At 43.2% G+C, this 27,009-nt stretch overlaps 2 protein-coding genes across 3 annotated transcripts in view; one reads left to right on the top strand and one right to left on the bottom strand.

Moving 5' to 3' along the window:
- EPB41L5 (erythrocyte membrane protein band 4.1 like 5) overlaps positions 1–23,730 on the top strand; it is an 87,103-nt gene extending 63,373 nt beyond the window's left edge. The window contains exons 19-26 of one of the 2 annotated variants that reach the window (XM_020805538.3): positions 4,697–4,825; positions 5,864–5,925; positions 7,234–7,347; positions 14,562–14,655; positions 17,060–17,137; positions 19,030–19,071; positions 20,383–20,516; positions 21,019–23,730. In XM_020805538.3, coding sequence (XP_020661197.2) covers positions 4,697–4,825; positions 5,864–5,925; positions 7,234–7,347; positions 14,562–14,655; positions 17,060–17,137; positions 19,030–19,071; positions 20,383–20,516; positions 21,019–21,076 — 711 coding nt within the window. In that variant the 3' untranslated portion in view covers positions 21,077–23,730. The remainder of the gene's footprint in view (positions 1–4,696; positions 4,826–5,863; positions 5,926–7,233; positions 7,348–14,561; positions 14,656–17,059; positions 17,138–19,029; positions 19,072–20,382; positions 20,517–21,018) is intronic. The other variant, XM_072985241.2, reaches the window with a different exon arrangement.
- LOC144583660 (uncharacterized) lies at positions 9,306–13,998 on the bottom strand. The gene is made up of 2 exons (XM_078377961.1): positions 9,620–13,998; positions 9,306–9,437 (listed from the first exon to the last, which is right to left on the bottom strand). Exons 1-2 carry the CDS (start codon positions 13,173–13,175, stop codon positions 9,430–9,432), a joined length of 3,564 nt encoding a protein of 1,187 aa, XP_078234087.1. The 5' UTR covers positions 13,176–13,998; the 3' UTR covers positions 9,306–9,429.
- Positions 23,731–27,009: the final 3,279 nt, after the last annotated feature.

The following is a 27,009-nucleotide window of genomic DNA, read 5'->3' as shown; positions in this document are numbered from 1 at the left end:
TACTGTCAGACAAAGGACTTTGTATAGCTCCCCCTCTTTTTCTTTGTTTTTAATTGCTCTGAACCATTTTGGCAGTTAAAGTTTTTTGATTGAAAAGCAGAGTGCCAGAAAGTGAAAACTGGGCCTTATCTCCCCAATCCATTTGGTAAGAAGAGTGAGGGCTGTTGCTTTCCACGTATGTAAGATCAATATATTGGACTTTGTTTTTAATGTTTCCTGGGATATGATCAGGCACAGCCTCATGAGGAAATGGCTTTCGCATGTGCACACCTCACGGCTGCTGTATTATAAAGATTACACAGAATGTAAGAGGATTAGCCTTGAGTTCTGTCCTGCTGGCTGCTCTTCCTCCTCACAAACAGAAGCAAACATGCAGCCTCATTCAGCATCTCTTGTCTGTCTGTTTCTCAGCTTTAATAGCTGATGAAAACAAGGTTCCTGGTAATTAAGGAAATAGACATCTCTTAAATGATGATTTAATTAAGATACCCTAAGTAAATGCCAACCACTGTGACCTTAGTTTGACAAACAACAGGCATACAAAGATAACTGAATTTGTGTGTTTTGGTATTATTGCTGAACTATAGGTTTGATGTCACAAGGCTCATAGTGACTGAAAGGTATGAGTATCTTTGCATAAAATGTGAATATTGTACTGCAGAGGAGCAGCTTTTTGGGAACAAACAAAAACATTCAAATTATTGCAAGTTGAGCAATTTTTGTAACTTTTGTAACAAATCATTGTCATGCTTTGATTTAGCAAATTCTTTTGCAAGAGGCTTGTCATTCATTTCTGAAAATGTTTTGCCCTTTAGTGTGCACTAGGCAGATACAGGTTCAAGTCTCCAGGGAGCTGGAAAATTCAGTACAGTGGGCCCTCGATTTACGAACGGTCCTAGTTGCGAACATTTAGGGTTATGAACCCGATCTCATCACAAGTAATGCACCCTACTTGCTAATGCGGATCGGTTTACGAACCCAAAAGGCAGGGAGAAAGGGCGGGAAATTCGAATTTCCTGCCCTTCCTCCCTGCCTTTGGAACTTTCAAAGGACTTCCTCCAATGTTGGGGGAAAGCCCTTTGAGAGCTCCGAAGCCGCCCATCGCGGCAGCAGGGACCCCCAGGGAGGTCTTCCAGGGCTTGCACGCCACCATGGGAGACCTCCCTTGGGGGTCCCTGCCGCTGCGATTGGTGCCTTCAGAGGTTTCAAAGGGCTTTCCCTGACATTGGAAAGCTCCAAAGGCAGGGAGAAAGGGCAGGAAATTCGAATTTCCCGCCCTTTCTCCCTCCCTTTTTGACTTCGGAGCCACCGAAGCTAACCCAGTGCCGGGAGGCTAGAGCTGGCCGGGTGCTTGGCCGCTCGCCCCCGGCCGCGCGAATGCAGCGGAGCACCGGCAGGCTTTGGACTGGTAAGTCCTTTTTAAAAAAAAATCTGTGTGGGTTTTGGAGGGTGGGTTTGGACTGGGGGGTTATGTTTCTGTGGGTTTTGTTTATGTGTGTGTGTGTGTGTGTGTTTTGCAGTCCCAACATGGGACTTTTTTTTTTAAATGCTGGAACGGATTAATTCCGTTCCCATGCATTTCAATGGGAAATGGTACTTCGACTTACGAATTTTTCGAGGTATGACCGTCCTTCCAGAAAGGATTAAGTTCGGAACTCGAGGGCCCACTGTAGATGACTTTGTGCCTGCCACACACTCTCTAAGCCTGACCTATTTCATAAGGATGGGGAAGTGGGCAGCAGTGAGCAAACAGTAGGAAGGAGGAGAATTGTGTATGATTCCTTCATCCATTGAGAGGAAAGGTGGGATAGTAATGTATGTCTCCTTTATCTGCACTCATTGGAAGCCTCTTTTCCAATAACCTTTTTCTTAACTAAAAGCAAAGGGGGGTGGGGGTGGGGGTGGGCAAAGCATCTCTGCACTCTCTGGTTTTCTTATAGCTTTTTCCTTATCTGTGTCCCTGAACTCTGGCATATTTATGTGCTGTCTGCCCATCTCTATCAACAACCTTTGCAGAGGATGCAGACGGGGAAGCAAATGCCTAATGAGCATACTTCTGCCTTGATAGCAGATGAGTCGCTGAATATGTCTTGTACCAAATAGCTATTGCAAAATGCAAGCTTACAAGTATTGTGGATCTGGCCGTAGGAGGGGACCAGTGTGTTGGTCTTATGTAAACAATCCTTTATAAGTCTTACTGCTTGCTGAGGCAGTTGACTGAGAAAGATTAGGATCATCAGGGGTGGTCGTCTGGTTAGTGGTTTCAGGCTTCATAAATCCCGGTGGTTAGCATTCCATTTTGCTATTCTTTCTTTCCCCAGCTATCTAGTTTCTTAACTTTTCACTCTTTAATATATTATTACTAATAGTAGTAATAGAACATAATAGCATAGCAGCAGGAGGAGCAATAAAAACTTGAAAATAACCTTTCCACAAGCTTGACAGTTTCAACGTTAGAACAAAGCTTTATCGCTCATTTAATTAAGAATTTCTATCCCACTCTGGTACGTTAATTTTCATTCCCAAATGGCATTATGAAATGCCACGAAAAGGCTTTCATGAACTGAGGGTGATAGCTGTTTAAAACTTCTAAAATCATATCCCCAGGCCTTTGCTTTGCCAACGTTTATTATGGGGGAGAATTTCATTAAATTCTTTGGTTATAAAATAATGTTCCTCTACCTGTGGATGGCACATTTGAAATTATAGGCTGAATGGCCTTATTTTCACAGGATCGTTTCTGTTGCTCCAGGCAGCTTGGTGCCTGAGTTTGCTGGACTGGAAGCATGTAAAGCTGGCACTGCCAAGCCCTTGACAAGCCTACTGGCACTGAAGGGAGCAATTAATTTTTAAATACACAAGCATTCCAGTTTCTTGAGTTTCTGGAATGTTGGGAACAATAAAAGCTAACCTCATTACTTGTTTTGTAAAAATGTATTTTGTCTTGTAAAAATAAGGCCATTTGTACCTTAAAGAATGGCCTATGCAGAGCAATAGGTGGAAAAAGAAGTTTGAAAGCATGACTGAACTCCATAAACACACTCGAGTGCCACGGAAAGATTTTTAAGCAGGAGCTCCTGGAACCAAGACATCTCTTCTGGGTCTTGCTTTCACTCTGGAACCCTTTGTGGTTGAATTCACTCGTAAGGGCATTCCGCAGGAAAGATTTTATTCTATTGAGATCCAACTCCTGGGTGGTTAAATACAATAACAAGCAGATCACATCATCTGGACGTGTTTCAGCAACCATTGTGTCTGCAAGCATTGTAATTAATGGTTGGGAGAGTGGACCAGAGAAGAGAAAAAGTGCTTAACCACCTTCCCCCCCCCTTTGAACTTCAACATGGGGGGGGGAAAGCAGGGGGAAAGAAAGGATACGAAGTGGAGAGAGAGAGAGAAACCAGTAGCTAATGTGAAGGAGATTTTTTAAGAGACAGTGGAAATGATTTTCTTTTGGCTTCAAATAACTTAAAAAGCTTGAGAGTAGTCTCCCAGCAGGCAGTGGTAGTGAGGCCTTGCCTCCCAAAGAGATGGAGGGATGATCCATGTGCTGCTTGCCGCTGCCTCAAGGACAGAGTGGGCAACCAGAACCCTCTGCTCATTTTGGGATTCCACCATCCCTCACCACAGGCTGTGCTGCCTGGGACTGTGAAACAGGCCAAAAATGCTTGGAGGGCTAGTTGTGGTGGCTTGGAATTTAACCTAGGCCAGATTTCGGCCTAATTGCGTGAGCCACTCGGGGTCATTTCCTGGGAAGCCTGTGTGGGATCCGAGAGGTCTCCTTTGTCTTTCAGAGATAACGTTCTTGTATTGAGTGCCATCAGTCCCCTGCCCTCTGAGGGTTTTCCTCCTCCTCCTCCTCACCTTCTGCCACTGGTCAAGCCAGCCTGGCACTTAACTCTTGTTACAGTAGATAGCAGGGGATTATCGGAGAGGGAGAAAAAGCCATTGCCCAGTAGATCTACTGTTTCCTGAGATCAGGAGATCAGTAGTGGATGTACTGTCAGAAACCTGCTTGCATCTGAGTTAGCCCTGCCATAAGGTGGTAGACATCCAGAGTGAAGGGCCCCAGAAGGAACCTAGAGTCAGGCGCTCTGAGGCCAGACTAGACAAGCAAGCCCTTTAATAAACATGCACTCACCAGTTTATTCCTAAAGCGGGAGTGAGAAGTTTACTTTTTAAAAAGCTGATAAGAAGAGGCATGAGGGTTTCAGTGGAGCTAGATGTAATCTGGTTTGGAGTGAAAGCCTCCAGTTAGTAGATGGAGGAAGAAGCGTGGCTTGCTACTGCATTTTAAGTGATTAAAGTTAAACCCCATTTCCCCTCCTTTATTAGCATGCATTCACTGGTTCAGCTTCAATGCGAGTTCAGTTTGGCCCTAATTCTCTACAATGCTGTGCATTCTAAACGTTACATGGGTGTCAGTCCTCCTATGCGTGTTTTGTGGTTTAAAAGGTGGTTCCCAATCAGAGCTGTTGTGATAGTGACCATACTCGCATATTCCTGTGATTATAGAGTCCTTTTTCGCATGGCATAAGAAATGTGACATTTTGATTTGAACCGTCATCAAGTACATTTTCTTGTTTTGAGAGCCCTTTTGGTGTGTTTTCTCTGGTGCTTTCACAGTGCCTATGAAAACAACCCAGATCTTTCCTGGAGAAATGCTGTTAATGAATGTAACTCTGTTCCTTTTAAGGTAGAAGTGGTGAAACTGACTGAGAAATGCCTCAACAATGCCATTGAGAGCCCAGCTCCCTCTTCGGCCAGGCCACCTCCCGACATCAAGAGCAACATTCTGAAGGCCCAGGCAGAGGCAGGACACAAAGTAAGTGCTGCAGTTTGTCTTTGTGGTCAGTCAGTCAATCAGTCAATCAATCCATCCATCCATCCATCAATCAATCAATAAATGGCAAAAGAAATGCAGGATGTTCTTTTTTTTCCTTGCTTTGCTGTTATCCTTTATCTTGAAAGCAGCATAAAATCCATTGATTGAAAGGGACTTATAGATGTGAAGCATGTTATTGCCTTATACTCCTGTATTTTATCCTCCTGCATCTCATCATTTTTCCTCTTGTTTGCAATGTATTTTAAAAATAAGATATCATTCTAGTCCCTGGCCCTAATTCTCTACAATGCTGTGTGTACAAACTTTGGCTGGGAAGATTGGTGTGCTTATTAAAAACAGTAAAACTTATGAATACAAAGTTTATTTAATAAGGTTTATTATGCCAAAGTTGACAGCACATATTTGCTGTGTTTACAAAACTAAAACGATCGTTTTGCTATAATAACATTGTTCAAGCTATCAGTACCCTCAACGTACAGTATTTTAAACATTGGCCATAATCCTATCCTATAACTACACTTGTTGGCTCCAGGGTGTGCAAGCAGTTGTGAAATTCACACTAAAGTGGAAGTTGTATCCAGCAGCCAGTTCTGCAGGTGGATTTGTGCAGCTGGTTGTGCGATCAGAAACATGGACGACCTCAGCCTAACTCCTTGTGAAACCTACACAGGGGTAATTTTACACTAGGTCAGCTGCCATAGTACTTTGGCCCATCTTTATGCTGATGCATGTAAATAGTTATCCACTACTGATTGGGTGAAATTAAAATTGTATTCATGTAGTGATGAAACCATTTATTCCCATGGTGGACAAATTCTCTTTGCCCCTCGCTGTGCCTCTCTGCCATGGGCCTCCAGTGTGCTTTCTGCAGGGTTGTATGACCCTTTTGGAGCAGATTTGATATGAAAAAAGGAGCGAGAGTATGTATCCTTGGAGAACCTCCTTTCCCTTCATAACATTGTACAGCTCTAGAAAATTTAAGATTCCTAAAATATTATTGTATCGGTTTTCTCACAGGTCGCAAGGGAGGATAGCATGTCTAGCAACAAGAATACTAACATTCAAGATGCTGTTACCAGGTACAGACGCTACAGTTACAAATGTATTAAGGTCTTTTATTCTGAGTCATTTGCAATATGAGCAGTTTTTTTCCTTCACTCAACTGAAATTAATTGGTGGTTTCAAAACACTTAAAATTCATTCATTCAGTTTATATTCCACTCCCATTAGTTTCACAGCATTACTCTGGGCAGCTTACAACTCATAAAATAGAAAACACAAATGAAAATAGAAATATTAAAACTGAGAATAACCCTAAAAAAAGAGAAAAGTAATATTTCTGTATTGTTACACTTAGATGCTTGTGAGTTGGTTTGGTTTTTTTTCCCCTTTATTGAACTTTGTCTAGCTCTTAAAAACAAGAGATTGGTTTTTGCATTGCATTGGGAACTTAAAAGTTGTGGGCCTCACCACCACCTAGTCTGTAGAAGAGACATGAGTAGATGACCCCTCATGCAAAAGAGTACAAAATCCCATGGCTGAGTGTCACTTTTGGGACACCCTTCCAAGAAGGGCAGCAGAGGAATCAGTTTCAGTGCAGAGACGTGTGGTGTACATGTCATGGAAGGAACTGGAAATATTGGCCAAATAATGATAGGTGAAGGTTTTTATTGACAAAATTGGTGCTGAGCACATAAGATACTAATAGGATGGGAATTCAGTAATTAGACATAGCTCTGGTACAGAATTCAGTAGCTTGAGAATCTTGGCTTCTGTTTTTAGAACCATCTGTTTCTCGCCCTTGTAGCTGTGAATAGAGTGTTGGTCAGAAGCTTTATACATGCAAAGTGTGTACCCTACTACTGAGCACCAAGGACTCAGGATAGTACTCTTGATTGGTCCTCTTCCTGCCTTTACAACAGTGCTGCATGGTAGGCTAGCCTTTACATGTTTCTGACCAGCCCAGACCCACCTAGTAAATATTGGGCTGGGAAGACATTTGAACGTAGTTCTCCCAGATCATGAACCAACACACTTAAGTGTTATTATTATGTAGCTGTCTTGTATCATGTGAACTCTTTTCTGCTCCCCGTTTTGCAGAAGAATAAAAATTATGTGAAAATAAGGATATATCTGTACACTGACCAGTTAACATAATTTACCCGATTTCCAAAATCCACTTTTAAAATCTGAATTATGTCATGCAGATTTTTGATTTGTTAAAATCAGAGGTCATGGGGATGCAGCTGAAATTTCCAAAAGGTTGCTGGTACAAAGTGGGTACTAGGGCTACTGTGCTTGATAATGTTAATTGTGCAGAGTGTTCTGTCAGTAAGGAGCCATGGGATAGCAGCTCATAGTCAACTCTTTGGATCTGCTTTGTTCAGGAGTATTCTTCTGTCAGGAAGAGTTCAGAACAGTCCTCTACGAACTCAGAGCCCAGTGTTCCAGGAGCGCAGAGAGGGGCTGAAAGCAATCCCAGTCTCAAATGCCTTCATTCTGTAAGTCCTTTGGGAAGGGGATATTTCTTAGAGCACAGAAAGTGTGTGGAAAATGGCATAGGGATTAGGTAGTCTAGGGACAAGTCAAGCAGATGAACACTTGAGTGGGTGACTTGAGTTAATCCTAGCAATTTCCAGCCGGGTTAGTCATTCTGCTTTTCTGCTGGAGACCAGGAGAACAATTTGCACAGCTTATCTGCAGCCCTCAAGCAAACAATAGGAAGAGATAGGAAGATCTTGGCTCCGTTTTGACTTCTTGGGCTGTCATTTGTGTCCATCTTGCCCTGTCAAAGTGTTCCATCCTATTTAATATCATAAAATGAATAAATGGTTTTTTTTGTTTCCCAAAGATCTAGCCATGCAACCCCGTCCTGGCCTTCTGTGTTGAACTTTGAAATTGCAGCAAAGAGTGGGTGCCTAGCACCAGTGCAGCTTGCCTTTAGACAGAATTTTTTTTTTGTTTCTTCAGTTGTTTTTAAGGGATTCTGTTGCTTTTCGTGCTTTACGATTTGAGCGTAATGCTGGATTATTAATGGATTGGTTTTGTTGTTATTATTCTTACTTCAAGAATAACAACAACAAATATTTTACTTTGCAAGACAGATGAATATTGTCACAGAAATAAAGCTCTCAAAAGGACCAGCATTACTTCAACTGCCGGCCTCCCTAGTTAATAAAAAGCAATCTCCAAACATAAAGGATTATGCTGGTGTGCTACAGTGTGTCCATTGGAATTCCTTCATTCTAGCTGCACCACTGCTAACTTCCATAGAAACCAGTATGTTAATGAAGATTCTTTGTATCATTACTAATTGAGTTCTCTTGTAAATTCACTGAATGCTCCTATTGGCTTTTTATGTGAATTATAACCCAACAATTTGCTCCTTTCTATGTTTGTTTTGATTTTTGTTTCTAAACCACTGAGCCCTTTATCTAATAATTTGGTCCTTGATGAGTTTGCGGAATACTTAGGACCCCTGCCCTTCATTGGAATATAGTAATTTTCCTATGCCCATGAGCTCTTAAATAGCTGCCAGGCCTAGAATCATCTGCTCTTAAGAAAGGATGGAATGATAAAATCTGAGATAGTTTCTCAGTTAAGTCGTTTGTGGAAAATCAGGGTGGTCATTGATCTTCTGCTTCTATGTTACAATGATCCAGAGATTTCTTGGTGTGAATACTGCTTCCTCCCTCCTGTGACAAACCCAGACCTACTGGGATATGTCACACAGTTACACTAAGCTGCCACCAACCATTCCCTATAAAAAGTCACACAGACCAGGGATGGATTTTTAAACAATAAAAAGAATAAGGTTTATTTAAATACACACACAGGAAAATAAAACAATCAGGTGAATAATATAAAGTAACGTGGCTTACTCTCACTCATACAAGCATACAGTTTGGTTCACCCAGAACCCTTAACTTGAAGCACAGACCCTGAACCTATCAGTTCTGGCTAACCAACAGACACCTGAACCTATCAGGTTGGTACTCTGACACACAGTAGTACCCTGTCTGACACACAGACTTCCACAACAGCTTCTTCTTCCCAGCTGCTGCTTCGTCACAACCCAGTGTCTCCCAGAATCTCAGCATCTCATCTAAACTCTTCACACACACTCCACATATTTATACAGTACAGCCCCTCCTCCTGATGTCCCGCCTTCCACTCCCCATAGGATGGAACTTTCCCTCCAAACCCATGACAGACAGGTAACATCAGTGCTGTATGTAACACCTCCCCTCTTCATAAGTTGTTTTGTAGGGGTAAAGCTAAGGTGCTTTTCACCAAAAAAACAACCTGAATAAAATACACAACAACAGTTATACATACCAAATTATACTTATACTTACATTCTAAGTTAAACCATAGCAAATAGGCATTTAAACATTTACCATATACATTACATAAATTTACCTTTATTCATACAAACCAAATTCAAAACCAGGTACATTTTACTTTTTGTCATCATTATATACACATAGTCCATGTTCTTTCGCCGTCTTCATTCTTCAGGTCTTCTTGATAAGGCGTCAGCAACACAGTTCACTGACCCTCTGACCACCTTCACTTCAAAGTCATAGTCCTGTAGGTTTAAAGCCCACCTCATAAGCTTGCTATTGTGGGTTTTCATTGTCTTTAACCACTGCAGTGGTGAATGGTCAGTACACAGAATAAAATGTCTTCCCCAGATGTAAGGCTTGGCCTTCTGGATCGCGTAGACTATGGCCAAACACTCCTTCTCCACGGTTGCCAAATGTCTCTCACCTTTTTGAAGTTTCCTACTCAGGTAGGACACTGGATGCTGGTCACCATTCTCATCCTCCTGGCACAGAACTGCTCCTACCCCGCTGTTAGACGCATCGGTGTAGATGATGAACTCCCGGTCGAAGTCTGGAGCACGCAGGACAGGATAGTTGATTAGCGCCTCCTTCAACCTCTGGAACGCCGCCTCACAGTCGCTGGTCCACGGGATGCGGTCATCAGCCTTCTTCCTCGTCAGATCGGTCAGCGGAGCCGCAATCTCGCTAAACCTCGGGATGAACTTTCTGTAGTAGCCCACCAACCCAAGAAATGATTTGACTTTTTTCTTGGTGTTGGGTCTAGGCCAATCACGAACAGCTTCTATTTTGGCCTCCAGGGGTTTTATCATTCCTCCCCCTACCATGTGACCCAAGTATTTTATTTCTGGGCTACCCAGCTGACACTTGCTGGCCTTTACTGTTAGCCCTGCTGCACTTAACCTCTGCAGCACTAACTCCAGGTGTATCAGGTGATCTTCCCAGGTATTACTGAAGATCCCTATGTCGTCAATGTAGGCCACTGTAAAGTCATTGAGCCCTGCCAAGGTCTGGTCCATCAGCCTTTGGAATGTGGCTGGTGCATTTCTGAGACCAAAGCTCAGGACTCGAAACTCATAGAGACCAAAAGGGCTGCAAAAGGCAGTCTTTTCTTGATCCCTGGGATCAATTCTTAATTGCCAATATCCCTTTACCAGGTCCAATGATGAGATGAACCGACAACCCCCTATGGTTTCAATCAGGTTGTCTAGCCTGGGCATTGGGTAGGCATCAGGAGTGGTTACACGGTTTAATTTCCTGTAATCGACACAAAACCTAATGCTCCCATCAGGCTTGTCCACAAGGACTATCGGAGAGGACCAAGGACTAGAAGAGGGGACGATTATGTTCTCCCTCAGCATCTCGTCCAGCTCCTTCCGCACCTTGTCCCTATAGGGTCCCGTTACTCGGTATGGGGATACTGCCTGCGGGGGTGCATCCCCTGTGTGGATCCGATGCATCACTCCCTTCACTATCCCCGGCTTGTTGGAAAACACCTGTTGATATTTACTAAGCAGCATTTTTAGTTCTTGCTGCTGGTCTTGGGTGAGTGCCGGACTGATCTTTACCTCCTCTGGGTTGTATTTTACTTCCCCTCTACCCTCCCAGAAGGGTAATTCAGCTTCCTCACTCTCAGCTGCTTTTATAGCAAATAGAACCCTCTGTTCCCCTCTGTAGTAGGGTTTTAGGGCATTCACATGAACCACCCTCCTTGCTTGGTTCTCCTCCTGCTCTATTAGGTAGTTCAGGTCTGACATCTTGGAAATGACCCTATATGGTCCTGCCCATTTGAGCTGCAGTTTATTCTCTCTGCAGGGCCTAAGCCAAAGCACTTCCTCCCCTGGGTCAAAGCGCCTCTCTCTAGCTTTGTGGTCATACCATGTTTTCTGTCTGACCTTCTGAGCTTGCAGGTTTTCTGCTGCCAGCTCTAGATTTCTCCTTAGGTCATTCATCAAGGTGTCTATGTAAGTCACAACGTCTTGTGGGTCATTCTGGGTGATCTGCTCCCAATTTTGTTTGATCAAATCAAGGGGCCCTTTCACCCCTAAGTGTGCAGCAGACATGTCAGAGTGACCCCTTTGTAAGATCATGGGGCGATACTTTTCAGGTACCACCAGCTGACTTCTGATCCCATCTCCCCCTTTTGAGATATTCCTCAGGGTTTCTCTATATAAAATCCCCTTTTTCTCCAGAAATCTCACTGGGGTTTCAGGTGTTAGCTGGGCGTCAGTCACCTGTTCAAAACACTTTTGGAGAGTGGCGTCTGCCTTTTGCTCCTGTCCAAATCTGCTGTCTGTGGTTAAGGTTTCCACCACAGCTTCTGAACTCCCCTCTGCTTCCGTCTCTGGCTCATCATTACCCCCCTGAACTGTCCCCGTGGTGGCTTGTGAGCGTGTAATCACTAGCACCCGTTTCACATGTTCAGCCAGGTCATTTCCCACGAGCACGGCTGCTGGCAGAGTCGATGAAATCGCTAGCCTCCAAACTCCCCTCCAGCCTTGAAAGTTGACAGGTACCTCTGCTACTGGCAGAGAGATTACCTGCCCCTCAATCCCTGCCACCTTTATGCTCTCATTTGGGATTATAAACTCCCTGGGAATAATATCTGGATGGCACAGGGTTACCTGGGAACAAGTGTCCCGCAGCCCCCTATACTGACGGTCAAGTATTCCCACGTCCACCCCGGCTGTCTCAAACAACTGAGAATCTGTTTTTACCAGCAAGCAGCGCTTTACCTCTATAAGAGGACCATTTTCCTCAGCCTGATCAGCAGAGGTAGCTGTTCCAGACTGAGTAGCCATGGCAACCGGCTCCCTCAGTGACACTGAGTCTTGCTCTTTCTGGACACAGAACACAGCTTTTGGCTTGGTCCCACTAGAATTCTGAGGCACCATTCCTTTTAGCTGCTTTAATTTCTCACACTCTGAGATTAGATGACCCTTTCCCTGACAGAAATAACATTTTCTGGTGTATTTTGATTCTCTTTCATCTTGTTTTGGTTTTCCCTCCAAAATCTGAGGTCTTGGTTTCATGTCTGAGGGCTTCCCTTCACCATGGGCCCCTCCCCCTTGCTGGCTTTTCCCTGGTCCCTGAGAGTACTTGCTGTAGGTTTCTTTGGGTTTACCTACAGATTTCCCCTCACCCAAGGGCTTTCTTATTTGGGAAATAAAATCTGCGATTTCTGCGGCTGCTGCCACAGATTTCGGTTTCCTTTCCCTCACCTGGAATTTCAATTCCCCATGCAGGACTGAATAGAACTGTTCCAGCGCTATCAAGTCTTTAAGCTGCTCATAGGTCTCTATCCCCTCCTGCGATAGCCATTTCTCAAGCAGCCTCACCAATTGGGCCCCCACTTGGGTAAAAGTCTGTTCTGGTTTTTTTGTGAGGGACCTGAATCTTTGTCTCAGCTGCTCTGCATTTATCCCATGTCTGGCAAACACCAGTTTTTTAAACTCTGCAAAATCTTTCATCAGTTCCTCAGGCATCTCGGCATAAACCTCAGCCAGGCTACCACTGATTAAAGACCGCATGATGGTCATCTTCTCAGTTTCCCTCACTGAGAAGTCCACAAACGCTCTTTCCACTAAGGAAAAGAACACCTCAGGACAATCTCCCTTGTGGTACACAGGGAATTTCTTCAGGTCAGCTTTAGACAGTTGGCCTCCCTCAGAATCCCTATTGTTATTATTGTTCTGGTTCATCATTTCCAGTTTTCTTAATTCAAACGCCATTCTCTCTTTTTCCAGAGCAATTTTCTCTCTCTCTCTCTCTAATTCAAATTGCCGCTGTTTCTCTCTTTCCCTTTCCTCCATTTCCCTCACCCTCAGTTCATGCTGTTGGGCTATGAGTATTTTTCTAAGTTCTGGGTTCTGCTCTCCTGTGCTGTCACCTTGCACTGAGCCAAATTCATCCTCAGAACCTTGGTCAATCTGGGGGTCTTTCACATCACTCATTTCTGCCATCTGGCTTCGAGTCAAGGGCATAATCCCCCCTCAGAACAGGCTGCTTTAAAAGTCAAGCCTCAAAATAAAACGACCACTTTTTTCCTTCTTGCCTCAGAACCAGCTCTCCCTAGAGATTGCTGCTGTTCTTCAGCACTAAACTTGCAACAGTATCGAGTCAGAGCCTACCCCCCTCTGCTGGGCCTCTCAGCTGGCAAGCTAGCTCACTGTTACTACGCAGTTTTGCCTCAGCTTTTTCCCGCCAAAACTAGGCTGCCTCAGAGCACCTTAATCTAAGTCTCCCCAGTTGGCACGTTCTTCTACTAGCGCACCTCCCCGTGAGGTACACCTAGAAGATTACCTACGCGCCTCAGACTGTCCCTGACTAGACCCCCCTTGCTCTGGGCACACCTGCCAAGGCTTTGCTGGACCGCTGGACAACTGGACCAGTCGTATCCCACACGCTGGACACCAATCAGTGTGACAAACCCAGACCTACTGGGATATGTCACACAGTTACACTAAGCTGCCACCAACCATTCCCTATAAAAAGTCACACAGACCAGGGATGGATTTTTAAACAATAAAAAGAATAAGGTTTATTTAAATACACACACAGGAAAATAAAACAATCAGGTGAATAATATAAAGTAACGTGGCTTACTCTCACTCATACAAGCATACAGTTTGGTTCACCCAGAACCCTTAACTTGAAGCACAGACCCTGAACCTATCAGTTCTGGCTAACCAACAGACACCTGAACCTATCAGGTTGGTACTCTGACACACAGTAGTACCCTGTCTGACACACAGACTTCCACAACAGCTTCTTCTTCCCAGCTGCTGCTTCGTCACAACCCAGTGTCTCCCAGAATCTCAGCATCTCATCTAAACTCTTCACACACACTCCACATATTTATACAGTACAGCCCCTCCTCCTGATGTCCCGCCTTCCACTCCCCATAGGATGGAACTTTCCCTCCAAACCCATGACAGACAGGTAACATCAGTGCTGTATGTAACACCTCCTCCTCCCCCACCCCACCTGCCCCCACTGCATATTAGTGTGTGCCAGAGAGAGAACAAAGAATGCTTTGGCCACACTCAGTTATCTGGCCATTGAAAGCACAGAAGGCACTTGGGGCCACAGATTCCTGCAAAGTAATGCAAGATGAATAACCTGTAAATACTGTGTTGTTTGTGCAGGATAATGACTTCCTGGCCCTTTGAGTTTGGGGAGGTTGCTTGAAGCAGGACGTTTTGAGATTTGCATAGCAGGGACTTCAAAGGCTACCTTGGTTCTCAGGCAGCAATCTTCTCTTTACCCCATAGCACTCATTTGTCACATCTTCAAGCTAAGGGGTTGTGGGAGATAACCTGTGTTTGTTTTTCACACATGCTGTGTGTTGATGTGCTTTCATCTTCCAGGAATGAATTAAATGCAGACAGCCATCCCTCCACCCCTGAAGATTCTTTGGGGCTTCACAATCTGGCCCCCATAGAGGAAGCTGTAGCTGCAAAGGTCAGTCAGTGCTTCATGGGGAAGTCTGTTCTATGAATGAAGCACCCGTAGGAGCATTCATCCTGTTTCCTCCTCTCTCCCCCCCTCCATCCCCAGGTGCAGTAGGATTAAGGGGAGGGGGACCTTCTCTTTGTACAAATTGATCTCTTTTTCTAAGCATAATTGCTACAGTGGAAGGCATTCTCTGTGCAGAGGGTAATGGGGAGAGAAGGGTAAGGAAGCAGAGGAGAGGAAAATAGTAAAGGGAAGGGGATGAGGGAGAAGAAAAAGAGTGTGGTGTGGAGAAGTGGGCAGTGGGGAAGAAAAAAGGGTGTGGCGGAGGGGGAAGGATGTTCCAGTGTCAGCTCTGGCCCTACCAAGCCCACCAGCCCCCATGCAACCTGGAAGAGATACCTGTTAAGAAGAGGCAAGCTGTACTGCACTGTCACCTGCTAAAGCATTCTATTCAGCTGGTGTATTGCATAGACAAGCCTCAGTAGCATGTTTTTTTATGTCAGAGCTGGGATAAACTGATTAATGTTAAGAATGGTTGATTAAAACACAAACATCGTAACACTACTACAAGCGAAAAGGATCTTGGAATCATGAGAGATCACAAGCTGAATATGAGCCAACACTGTGATGTGGCTACAAACAAGGCAAATGCTATTTTGAGCTGCATTAACAGTAGTCTCCAAATCCCACGAGGTACTAATTCCCTTCTATTCAGCACTGGTTAGGCCTCACCTTGAGTATTGTGTCCAGTTCTGGACACCACACTTCAAGAAGAATGCCAACAAATTAGAACAAGTTCAGAGGAGGGCAACAAAGCTGATAGGGGGCTGGAAAGCAAGCCTTATGAGGAAAGGCTGAAGGAACTGGGCTTGTTTAGCCCTGAGAAGATAAGACTGAAGGGTGATATGATAGCACTTTTCAAATACAGTGGTGCCTCGCAAGACGAGCGCTCCATTTTACAACAAAATCACATTACGACGAAGGTTTTGCGATCGCAAAATGATATTTCCTATGGGGGAATTTCGCTTTGCGATGATCAGTTCCCTGCTTCGGGAACCGATTCTCACAAAACAACCATTTTCCTACAGCTGATCAGCGGTTTCAAACTGGCCGCCGGGTAAAAAAATGTCTCCCGCTCTTTTCTGGGACGGATTCCTCGCTGCACGGGCAGCGAAAATGGCTGCCCTATGGAAGATCTTCGCTGGACAGTGAGTTTCAAGCCCATAGGAACACATTAATCGGGTTTTAATGCGTTTCTATGGGCTTTTTAAATTTCGCTTTACAATGTTTTCGTTCTATAGCGATTTCGCAGGAACGAATTATCGTAATGCGAGGCACCACTGTACTTGAAAAGCTTCTATGCAGAGGACGGGCAGGATCTGTTCTCGATCATCCCAGAGTGTAGGACATGCAACAATGGGCCCAAGTTGCAGGAAGCCAGATTTTGGTTGACTGTCAGGAAAAAACTTTCTAATTATTCGAGCAGTATAGCAATGAACCAATTACCTCGAGAGGTAGTGAGTGCTGCAACATTGGAGCCATTCAACAGAAATTTAGACAACACCTGGCAGATATCCTTTGATTTGAATTCCTGCATTGAGCAGGGGATTGGACTTGATGGCCTTATAGGCCCCTTCCAACTTCATTATTCTCTGATTCTGTTATTGTATTGCAGAGGGAGCATGAAAGCCCAGGGGTTGTGCATGTAACATTAAATTATTTATTTATTTATTTATTTATTTATTGGACTTATATACCGCCCCATAGCGCTACAAGCACTCTCCGGGCGGTTTACAATTTTTAATTATACAGGCTACACATTGCCCCCCCAGCAAGCTGGGTACTCATTGTACCGACCTCGGAAGGATGGAAGGCTGAGTCAACCTTGAGCCGGCTACCTGGGATTTGAACCCCAGGTCGTGAGCACAGCTTTAGCTGCAGTACAGCGTTTTAACCATTGCGCCACGAGGCTCTTATTATTTTATACAAAGTGGTCCTGTTTTTAAAACTATGCTTTAGGTATTATTGTGCCAATACTCTAAAATGCTCTAAAATGCCACATATCCTGCAAGTGTATATAGACAACCTGTTTTCTGTTGTTACAGTATGTAGGAAACCTGTTTTACTTACACGTGGTTTGAGACCATTAGCCTCTAAATTCTGAACTTCTGAGTAGCAAACATGAAATTTCTACTATATTTTGTTGCTTAAATTCATCATTGTATAGTGAAAGATAAATTAGGTACCCACCAGACCCTAAAATGTATAAGGGGAAAGACTCCATCAGAGGGAGCATTCATAAAATTCTATCCAGGGTGTTAGCTTATTCAAAAGCAAATGAAATGGTAGAAGAACCCCAGCAGCATTTTCTCAGGCTGATTGTAACTTAATTAGCTATTATATTTTACAGAATCTACCAGAGGACATGGACATTCTGTTAACACCACAGGCAGAGAATTTAATTGACTTTACTGAAGCCATGCCTCGGGTAAGAGTGAACATTGAATGGAACTCAATGCTTTTATTGTACTGTTGGTAATTTTAGAAGGCATACATTGTTGATTTACACATCCATCATTTTGCACACAGGGCATCCTTACTTCCAGACTGATACCTATCTTGGGGTGTCAGACTGGTTTCTTGTGTAGTTATTTTCTTACAAATGAGCCTTTGGCTAGTAAGTTTACATTAGAATGCAATGTTTCTTAAGGGTGTCTTGATCTTGCTGTCTTTCAGGAGTGTTTTTTTTTTAACTGTACTGTGTTTTAAAACAGAAGGAAAGTGGTGTGGCTTGTAACATTAGAATGATCTCTCTATCTACGGTTTACAACAGGGGTGGGCTGAAATGCATACCACCTCCTCCAGAATTTTTTTAAGGGGGAAGGACTTAGCTGGCCAGTCACCCTCTGGTGGTACCAGTGACCATTTTGGGCTTACATTCTACTTTATGTAGTCCAGCAGAAGGTGTCTTTCAAATGGTCCTAAACAGCCAGCCTCATTCTCTGGGTTTGAGAGTTGGGTTGCACCCTCTCAGATTACAAGGGTGGTGAACGTGGTTCTTGTGCCTCTGGAAGCTATCCGCCCCTAATCTTTTAAAAAAAATCAGTGGCACTTTTTTCCATAAATATTTTGTCCTTGATTTTTTGTAGTTTTAAGATTTTTGTGGTTTTGTGGGAGGTGGAGGTTTCTTTACGAAATGAGCCAAAAATTCCTAATTAAAGTCAGATGTAACCGTTGTGACAAGACTCACTGGCAAAGACAATCATGCTAGAAGAAGTGGAAGGTAGTAGGGAAAGATGATGTGTGAATCTGGGATGGACAGAGTCAGAAAAGGAAGCCACAAAGGTTAATGCCAGAGACTTTTGAAGGTCATTCATTCATAAGGCCACTATAAATCAGAACCGGCTTCAGGACACATCTCAACAATGTAACTGCTTTGTACATGATGCTGGACAAGCAACCACTCTCCCTGATTCTTCAGTGCATGGGAAATATGTGTCCCTTCAAATACTGGACTTTGGTTTCCATCATCCCTCACCATTAACCATGCTGGGTAGGGTTGATTGGAAGTGCAGTCCAGTTACATCCTTAAGGCCATACATTCCTCATTTCTGCCTTGGAAGGTGATCAGAGAAGCTCCGTGACTACTCACAGGTTCCCTGGGATCCTTTTGATGGCAGAATGTCAACACTAGTCCATCACTTGGGGCCGCCAAAAGGATCAGGATTTGTCTCTTTCACCTCCAGGGTTTGCAGGGAGCAGGGCTGCCTCCAGGGATAGCCTGTATTCTATCTCTGAGAATCAAGGAGTAACAATGCTTGTGTTGCTGTTATTAAGCTACAGTGGTGCCTCGCTTAACGGCGATAATCCGTTCCAGGAAAATTGCCGTTAAGCGAAAACATCGTAAAGCGAAAAAAACCCATTGAAATGCATTGAAACCCCTTCAATGCGTTCCATTGGGGTCAAAACTCACCGTCCAGCAAAAATCCTCCATAGGGCAGCTGTTTTCGCTGCCTGTCTTGCGAGGAATCCGTCCCAGAAAACAGCGGGGAGCCATATTGTTACCCGGCGGCCATTTTGAAATCGCTGATCAGCTGTTTTAAAATTGTCATTTTGTGAAGAATCGGTTCCCGAAGCAGGGAACCGATCATCGCAAAGCAAAAAAAAAAAACCCATTTAGACTATCGTTTTGCGGTCGCAATTGCGATCACAAAAAGATAGTTGTAATGCGGTTTTGTCGTAATGCGGGGCAATCATAAAGTGAGGCATGACTGTATATGGCTGTTGGAGCATTAAATAAAGTGACAAAAGCCATGTGAGAGCAATGAGCACATTCCATGTTTTTCTATATTTCTGAGATCCTGTTTGTTTTGCTTTCAGGTGTCTTCTCCGCCAACAATTGTTCCAAGGTGGTTAGTGCCAGTAAGTTGTTGAATAATACTTATGAACAATGACTTGTTTTATTTTCCTGGCAGTCTCTTGTTGTATAGTGGCAAATGACATCCTTGGCAGTGGCAGATTGCTGCGAATTAAAGAGTTCCCACTTTGATTCCCGGTTGTGCTCAGCCCGCACATCAGGAGACAAGGTCACCTGCAACACAAAATCAAAGCAGGGATGTTTTTTTTTTTTTCATTAGCAGCAGTCTGCCACTACCAGTGATGTCACTTCTGCTGAATCAGTAACGCTTTGCAAAATGATCTTGGCTACATATCAACCTTAAATTCAGGAGGTTACTTCAACATAAATGATATCTAATATACTACTGGTAACGTAGGTTCAAATGTGAACGGGGTTTGCCAAGATTCTATTCCCGACATGCGCATAAGTGCAAAAGTGGTATAGATTACAGTGAGGAGAGGGTTAACATTAAGTTTCCAAAATTCCACCTTTCCTGCTGCCTATTTAAGTAGGACAATTATTATTATTATTATTATTATTATTATTATTATTATTATTATTATTATTATTATTATTATTATTATTATTATTATTATTATTATTATTATTTATTTGATTTATACCCCGCCTATCTGGACCGATGGACCACTCTAGGCGGCTAGAGAAAACAAGTAGTTTTCTTTTCCTCCTGAAGGGAAGGAAGCTGGCCAGGGTAGTGGAGGCCCTGCCCTCCATTGGCCGGGCGACAGTCTCCCTCTCAGACAGCCTGAGCCAATCTCCTTCCTCATGGCTGAGAGTGACACCTTGGTCATCCTCGGGTATCCTGCTTCCAAGCTTTCCTTTCCTTAGGAACACTCAACTTTGGGTTGAGACGTCCACAATGTGAGCAGGTTGACCTGTTGGAACAGAATTAAATACACGGGTGTTTTACGTGGCAAGCAGAGGATGGGGCAGTGACAGCAGAAAGCTGGCAAAGGAAACTGAGGTGCTTCTGAATGGCAGGAGAATAACTTTCAGTGATACAGAGGACTCCTGCTACCCACCTTGTCCCATATCACTTTCCCTTGATCACTAATAGTCCCTTGAAAATGTCCTCCATACCAGTTCACCAGCTGTAACCTGGTGATTAGGCTTTCTTGAGAAAAACAGAGGCAAACTCTGGGGGGGAGAGGCACACCGGTTTAAAGAATTTGAGCGTTCTCTCACTCTCCAGTTTTCCTCAGCAGTTTTTGTTATCTTAGCAAATGGTTGGGAATGTTTGTTTGCCTATAGTTTTTTTCTGGAGACCTGTAGGATTTGTATTCCCTTCCCTACTGTCTTCATTTTCCTTACAGAGTGGGCTAGTTTCCAATGGGCCTTTGGGCAATGAAGCTGCCTTAGCTCATAAGGCAACCAGAGGAAGCACTGAAGCTTTGTTCGTCTCAGCTGGCTCTCCTCCGCCGCTGTACTCCACTGAAATCCTGCCCAGGTATGGATTTTCCTATTGCCACTGCACTCTCTTAGGCAGAGAAGACAGAGTTAAACAACAGTGTGTGAAGCATGTGTTTTACTAATGCATTTCTCCTATATTATTGAGTTCCAACAAAATTTCCCACATCCTCCCAGACCTTTTAGGAAAAAGGCTTAACCAGTGGCATTCTGTTTGCCTTGGATATTCTGTTTTGGCCGTGTGTTGTTGTTACTACTGCACAGAAAACAAATGTGTGCTAATTAGGACATTCTACTTAATCAATACAGGTTATTGCAGCACTTGTTATGGACACCTCTTAAACAGATGCCTGTTATATTTACCACCTATGTCTGTTATAAAAGAATAGCACTACATTGTCACTGATGGATTATATGGAGGACCTTGGCTGTAATTCCTTCTTTATCTGTTCCTTCTTTATCTTCTAGCCCTCTTCCCAGCAGGCACTCACCTTTCTTCTCCCTTCTAGAATGCCTACATTCTGTGTTGCTTTCATTTTCAGTCCTGTCCCCGAAGATGCTACCACAAGGCCGAAATGTTTACTCACCACTGAACTCTGAGCAGCGGCAAGTCCGTCTTCCTACCACGTCCAAGGAGGCCCTGGAAAGGACGTCCATGAAACTCACTAACAATCTGACCGTGGCTAAAATGCCTGACTTTCTTTCATTCTTTTTTTAACCGTCAAACTTTGTAACTGGAATTATAAGACGAAGAGCTGCTGGGAAGCCCTGAGCACTTCCTGTGAAATACACTGGAACAAATGCTGACATGTAACAAGGTTTCCATCCAGAGTAGTGCTTGGTGTTGCCAGAATTTCGTATTGCTGTATAGATGTAAATTGAAAATGGTCATTGTGATGAACTGGTTACTTTTGTCTAACTGAGGAAATCTGAATCTAGTAAAGGAAATGATTAGAGCTTCTATGGCCACCTCCAGGCTGTTGGGTTAAAGAAAATACTAGTAGTGGCAAAAAACAAAACAAAACAAAACAAAAACAAACACCAGAGCAAGTATTTCTTTTTCTGTGTGGCTGCCTGATCACGTCTTCTTAAGTCTTCTTTTCTACTGATGGTTGTCAAATGGCCTTAATCCATTTTCTTGTCTGCACTTTTTTCACAACATGGGGAAGGAACTGAGAATGCAGCACCTTTAGATCAGCTTTTCCTCCCCACCAAGTTCCATCGGATTTCTCTGTTCAGAGCAAGGAAGAAATATTCTGCCAAACCTTTTAAGGCTACCAGCACATGTGGGTGCGACATTCTCTCGTCCTCTCCCATTCCGTGTAAGGATGTCTATTAAGATCGCTGTCAGGTAGGCCATAAGCATACCTTCTGTGAGGGAACAACTTAAAAATGAAGGGCAAGCTCCTTTGGGGTTTTTCCCAATCTCCCTTTTGAAAAATTAATTTCCTTGCATTTGCAAGGAAGAACCTGAAGTTTTTTACTTGTTCTCTGTGTAAGTTTCTGTCGTACAAGTGCACCACAACTAGTATTGGCTGACTTCTTTGTGTTTCACTTTAAAACTTTTCTGCTTTCTTTAAATTAATTAATGACAAGGCATCTTAAGAAAGGATATCCCTCTCTGCCTTTAAGAGCAGATTGTTTGGGACCAGTAATGAAACTTTTTTTTTCTTTTTTAGCACAAACTCAGGAAGAATGTTGTTTGTTGACTAAGCAAAGTGAATTCCAAGTTTAACTCATGCTTGGAATTTTTTTTGTTTGTAATCTGATGTCGGCTTTGAACATGGCAGGAGATCAGTTAAAACAGTGACTGCAGAGGTAAGACTCAGTCCTATTGTTTGGCTCCAAAACGAAACCTGATACATTTGAAAGATGTGCAAGATAGTATATTGAATGCATTTATTTTGATCTGTCCTGAATGGTTCTACTTATTGCATAGCTATGAAGGAAAGTATGGATTTATTGTTATGAATTCAATCAATCCCCTTGAAATATTACTAGTATTCTATCTATTTCAGGATTGGGACGTGGTGGCGCTGTGGGCTAAACCGCAGAAGCCTGTGCAGGGTCAGAAGACCAGCAGTCGTAAGATCGAATCCACGCGACGGAGTGAGCTCCCGTCGCCTGTCCCAGCTCCCGCCAACCTAGCGGTTCGAAAGCATGCAAATGCAAGTAGATAAATAGGTACCATCTCGGTGGGAAGGTAAACAGCGTTCCGTGTCTAAATCACACTGGCCATGTGACCACGGAAAGATTGTCTTCAGACAAACGCTGGCTCTATGGCTTGAAGAGCGGGACGAGCGCCGCCCCCTAAAGTCGGACACAACTGGACAAAAATTGTCAAGGGGAACCTTTACCTTATCTATTTCAGGAAACTAGCGATGCTGATGGAGGGTCCATAGGTGCTTAAATAAGAAAGCAAACAAGCAAATTAAATAGAAATAAATACGAACGGAAGAAACCTGTATAACATGAGTTCTAAATGAACTCTGAAAGGGAAATCTATGAGATATCTAGGGACAAACTTTATACTGCAAGATAAGTTAAATTTTCTGATTGTGATCAGATTCCAGATCAAGGGCTCTTAGTACAAAAAGCATTATACTGTACACCAATTCTGTATTTTCCCACTTTGAAGATTTTTTTGTGGAAAAGAAAATGAAAGATGCAGTGGCAGAACATGGAAAGTTACAAGTGGAAGGGGATGACATTTGGGCCCCTTCTAAAAATTCTGTGTTGAGCCCATGCCATTTGCCAGGACTTACGTTTCGTCTGAGACCAGCTTAGCTGGAAACAAACTTTCCTTCATTTTGCATTGCTGCTTCTGAAATGGGAAAAGAACCAAATCCACTGTGAACACTTGACTGTTCTTATATTTTTCTCCCGTCTAACATAGCTGTTGCAGTGTAAAGGAGGAGTAGATGCTCATCAGTAGCATTTTGAGGAGTCAGTTTTCTTCTTACGGTATGATGTGGTAGTGAGAACAGGACTTGGTAGGGCAGAGTTTGGTCTTCATTGTCAGTAGCAGAATTCTTCACTACCAAGGTGTATCAGTCTAGCAGAGCACATTCATTTTGCAACATGAAACGTTTTAGGTAGTTTATTCAAAGCTGCTGATGGTAAGGAGGAGTTTTCAAATACTAAATTGTAGAGGCAAAACCCAAATTATCTCACGACTGCTGTCAGCATTTCAGAAGAAATATTTTGGATGCTATGGGCATGATGTGTTATGTGAATTATTGTACTTTTTTGTTTTGTTTTAACAGCAGAGTGCAGGAATCTTTCTAAAAGTCTGGGGAGGGGACACAGAAAGAAAAGAACCACTTGCTAACTGACTGCTATTCAGAATATTAGCTTCATTCCGTTAGAATGTTACATGTTGGTTATAGAAAATGGTAACCTTTTTAAAAAAATGTATGGATATTTCATAGAATTCTTCAGCAACTGTTTTTTAAAAAATGGTCAGTCAGTCAGTTTTAAGATGTTGAAGGATGCTGGACAAAACAAAGATCTCACAATACCCTGTACAATAGGACGCCCGTATCCATAGGGAATTGGCTCCAGCATCTTCTGTCTGAAACCATGGATATGAGGGAACCCTATGTGTGTTTTATATAGGACTGCAGCAAGCCACAGATAAGTGAAACAGTGATATGGGAGTCCTGCTCTTTTCATGTTTTGTTTAATAGTGAATGGCAGGGTCGGACTACAGCCCTTGTCACCACTCCGTTCCACAACGGCCAGTTCAAACATGCCATTGCAGCCATCTCCAACCTTCGCCAACTTGGCATCCTCCTCCTGCAGCAGCTCATCAGCCAGAGGAGGTGGGAGCTGGGGGATCAGATGGAGAAAATTGTTGTGGCAGGGGGAGAGTGGTTTAATCTTTGCAGGTACAAGTTGAGACTGCTGGCCTGGGAAGGAACAGCAGTCACACTGAGAAGTATTTAAGAAGTCACCCCTGCTTTGCCCACTGCCCAGGTGGGGAACCTTTAACTCTCCAGATGTTAAGGAGCCACAGCACCTTTATTTTGGGCTGGCTAGGACTGATGGGAATTATAGTCCAGTGATATCCAGAGGTCTACAGATCCCCACCCTACCCCCAAGATGATACATTTATTTCATGAAGTGCTGTATGAGGAAGCGCCATGATGAAGCCTATACATGAATAAACCCAGTGGAAAATCAGCCAGATTAGACTTCTAGGTATATAGTATGTAAATCATTGTTATTGGCTGGGGGATGATAGAAGTTGTAATCTTACACATTTTGAGGGCATCCATTGGTAGAAAGCTGGAACTATATGAGCCACGCCTTAGGTTTGAGTGGTGGCAAAGATCAACACACATGGATTTGTTTTATGTCTGGCAATAACATTCATCCTCTTGAAGCCAATTTTAATTTCTAGGGAAAGTACAGTATTCTGTATGCATCGGAACTAAACAAATTCTGCCAGTGATTTGGTTACCAGTTTCTTTTTCCTCACCTCTTTTCCTTAACTGGACAAAATTACTTTAAGATATGTGAGAGTTGCTATTTTAAGTTAGAGTACAATATTTTGTTACAGAAGCACACACACTAACTGCTGTATTTGTAACTTTTGTAATGAGGTAGAGCTTGACAGTAGCTCTAAGTATAACTTATTTTTTTAAGTATTATGTATATATAAGGTCCATGGTGTTTCACGATGACAGGTGTATAAACAAACTCCTAGAATAAGTGCACTGAAACATCTGTATATGGGAACAATAACTGTGATTTGTAGTCAACTTGGAGTCGCAAATGGATTATGTTGTAGTTTGTTTCTAAATATAACATAACTGTGCAAAAAAGGCTGCCTCTAAGTGTCTTAAGTGTTCCCATTTTTAGACCAAACAAGGACATAAAAAGTCATATGTTGATTAAATCTGTTTCACAGTTTCTGCCTGTCTGCGGTAGCTCTTTTGTTTCCAGTAACGTTCTAAAAACATTGTGGCAGGATTGCCCATCAGCACCACTCGTTAACTTTTAAACTTTTTTCCCCTTCAAAATCTACCCTAAGAGGTGCAAGGAGAATTTATCACTCCCCCAAAGCTGTTCAGGCTGAGGGACATGTTTTTCCCCCGAACCTGAAAGTCACTTCTAGTTGCAAACAGAGGCCTAGAACAGTGCAGAAACAGCCCAACAAGCAACTGAATGCTCCTTCTGGTCACTAAAAGGCTGGACTGAACATCTGAAAGTTGCCCATTCCAGAACAACTTGTTTCCAAGCACAACACTCCTGTGTCCCACCACCACCACTTTAAGAAGGGGTTAAGTGCTGTGCAATGCAGATGCACTGGATACCCAAACTTGTGTGACATGCGGTAAACACCCATCATCCACTTCCATGTTTATACTTTCTGAATGCTTGAGGATGAGCTCTTTTGGCCTGCAGTAATATGCATCATTCCTGCAAGCAACTGTGTAAGGCATGGTGCATATTTAGTCCAGGCTGAAAGAAGCCAGCTTCATGCATTCAAAAAGTGTGCATGTGGAACTGGATGGGTGGGCATTTATTGCATGTCATATTGATGGGCAAGGTTTGAAGAGGAGCTGCAGTTGTGCTGTCGAACACAGAGAGAGCCTTCCTTTAAAGTTTAGACCTTTCCCGTCAATGGGGAGGTTCAGGAAGTGGGGCCGTCGATGTACTCCCATCTGTCTTCTGTGCCTGGCAATTCTGAATGCTTCAAGAGGGTTTTTAAAGTGTCCAATCTATACAGAAAGACATTCAATAAGTTTACATATACCTTTTTGTTGGTAATAGGCCACCCTTGTTGAAAAGTAATACTTTCATTAAACTTTCCCTGTTAGGATCTAGTATAACAGTGTTAATTGTGCATATGCACAAGCATTTAAAAAAAGTTTTATGTACTTTAGTTTTAGTGTGTTCTGAAAACAGTAAGGTAATACGATTTGGCTAAAGACCACATGCAGAACTGTAACATAGCCAAAGCAACCACCCTTTTGGGCTGTGGAACCAGCATTGGAAAGAAGAGACATGGTAGAAGCTGTATGCCATGTGCTTTTCTCATCTTTCCCAAATGTCAAGAAAGGATAACTTCAAGAGATTACTTTCCACCTCTTCAGCACAATGTATTTCATGCAAAGCCTCTCAAAGCTCATAGGTAAGTGTGACTTACTGTGGTCTACACAGTATAGTTTAGAACTACAAATTTTATGGGTGGTGGCTAGTTTTGTACACTTGTGATGGTTTCCAGAAGATACAAAATGAATGTTCAAGTCAGTATTCAATTGCTTTGGAAACTCAAAGGAGTTCACTGCTAACTGGATCCTTTCTTGTAAACACTGTCCCCCAACCAGGCTTCCCTTCATGTAATGCACCTCAACCAGACATGCTCAAAACGTGCCTGTTTGATAACATAAAACCTGTCTATGCTTTTCTTCTGCAGAAGCAGCCAGGTTGTAGGAAAATCAGAGTTTTGTTATGTGTAACACACATCTGTCTTGTGGCACTAGAAACGGCCAGGTGTCCGCACTGCATGTGCAGTATAGTAG

Source organism: Pogona vitticeps, chromosome 1 (assembly GCF_051106095.1).
Source record: "Pogona vitticeps strain Pit_001003342236 chromosome 1, PviZW2.1, whole genome shotgun sequence".
Lineage (NCBI taxonomy): Eukaryota > Metazoa > Chordata > Lepidosauria > Squamata > Agamidae > Pogona > Pogona vitticeps.
The sequence above is the reverse complement of the archived record's forward strand: the minus strand, read 5'-3'. Positions and strand labels throughout refer to the sequence as shown.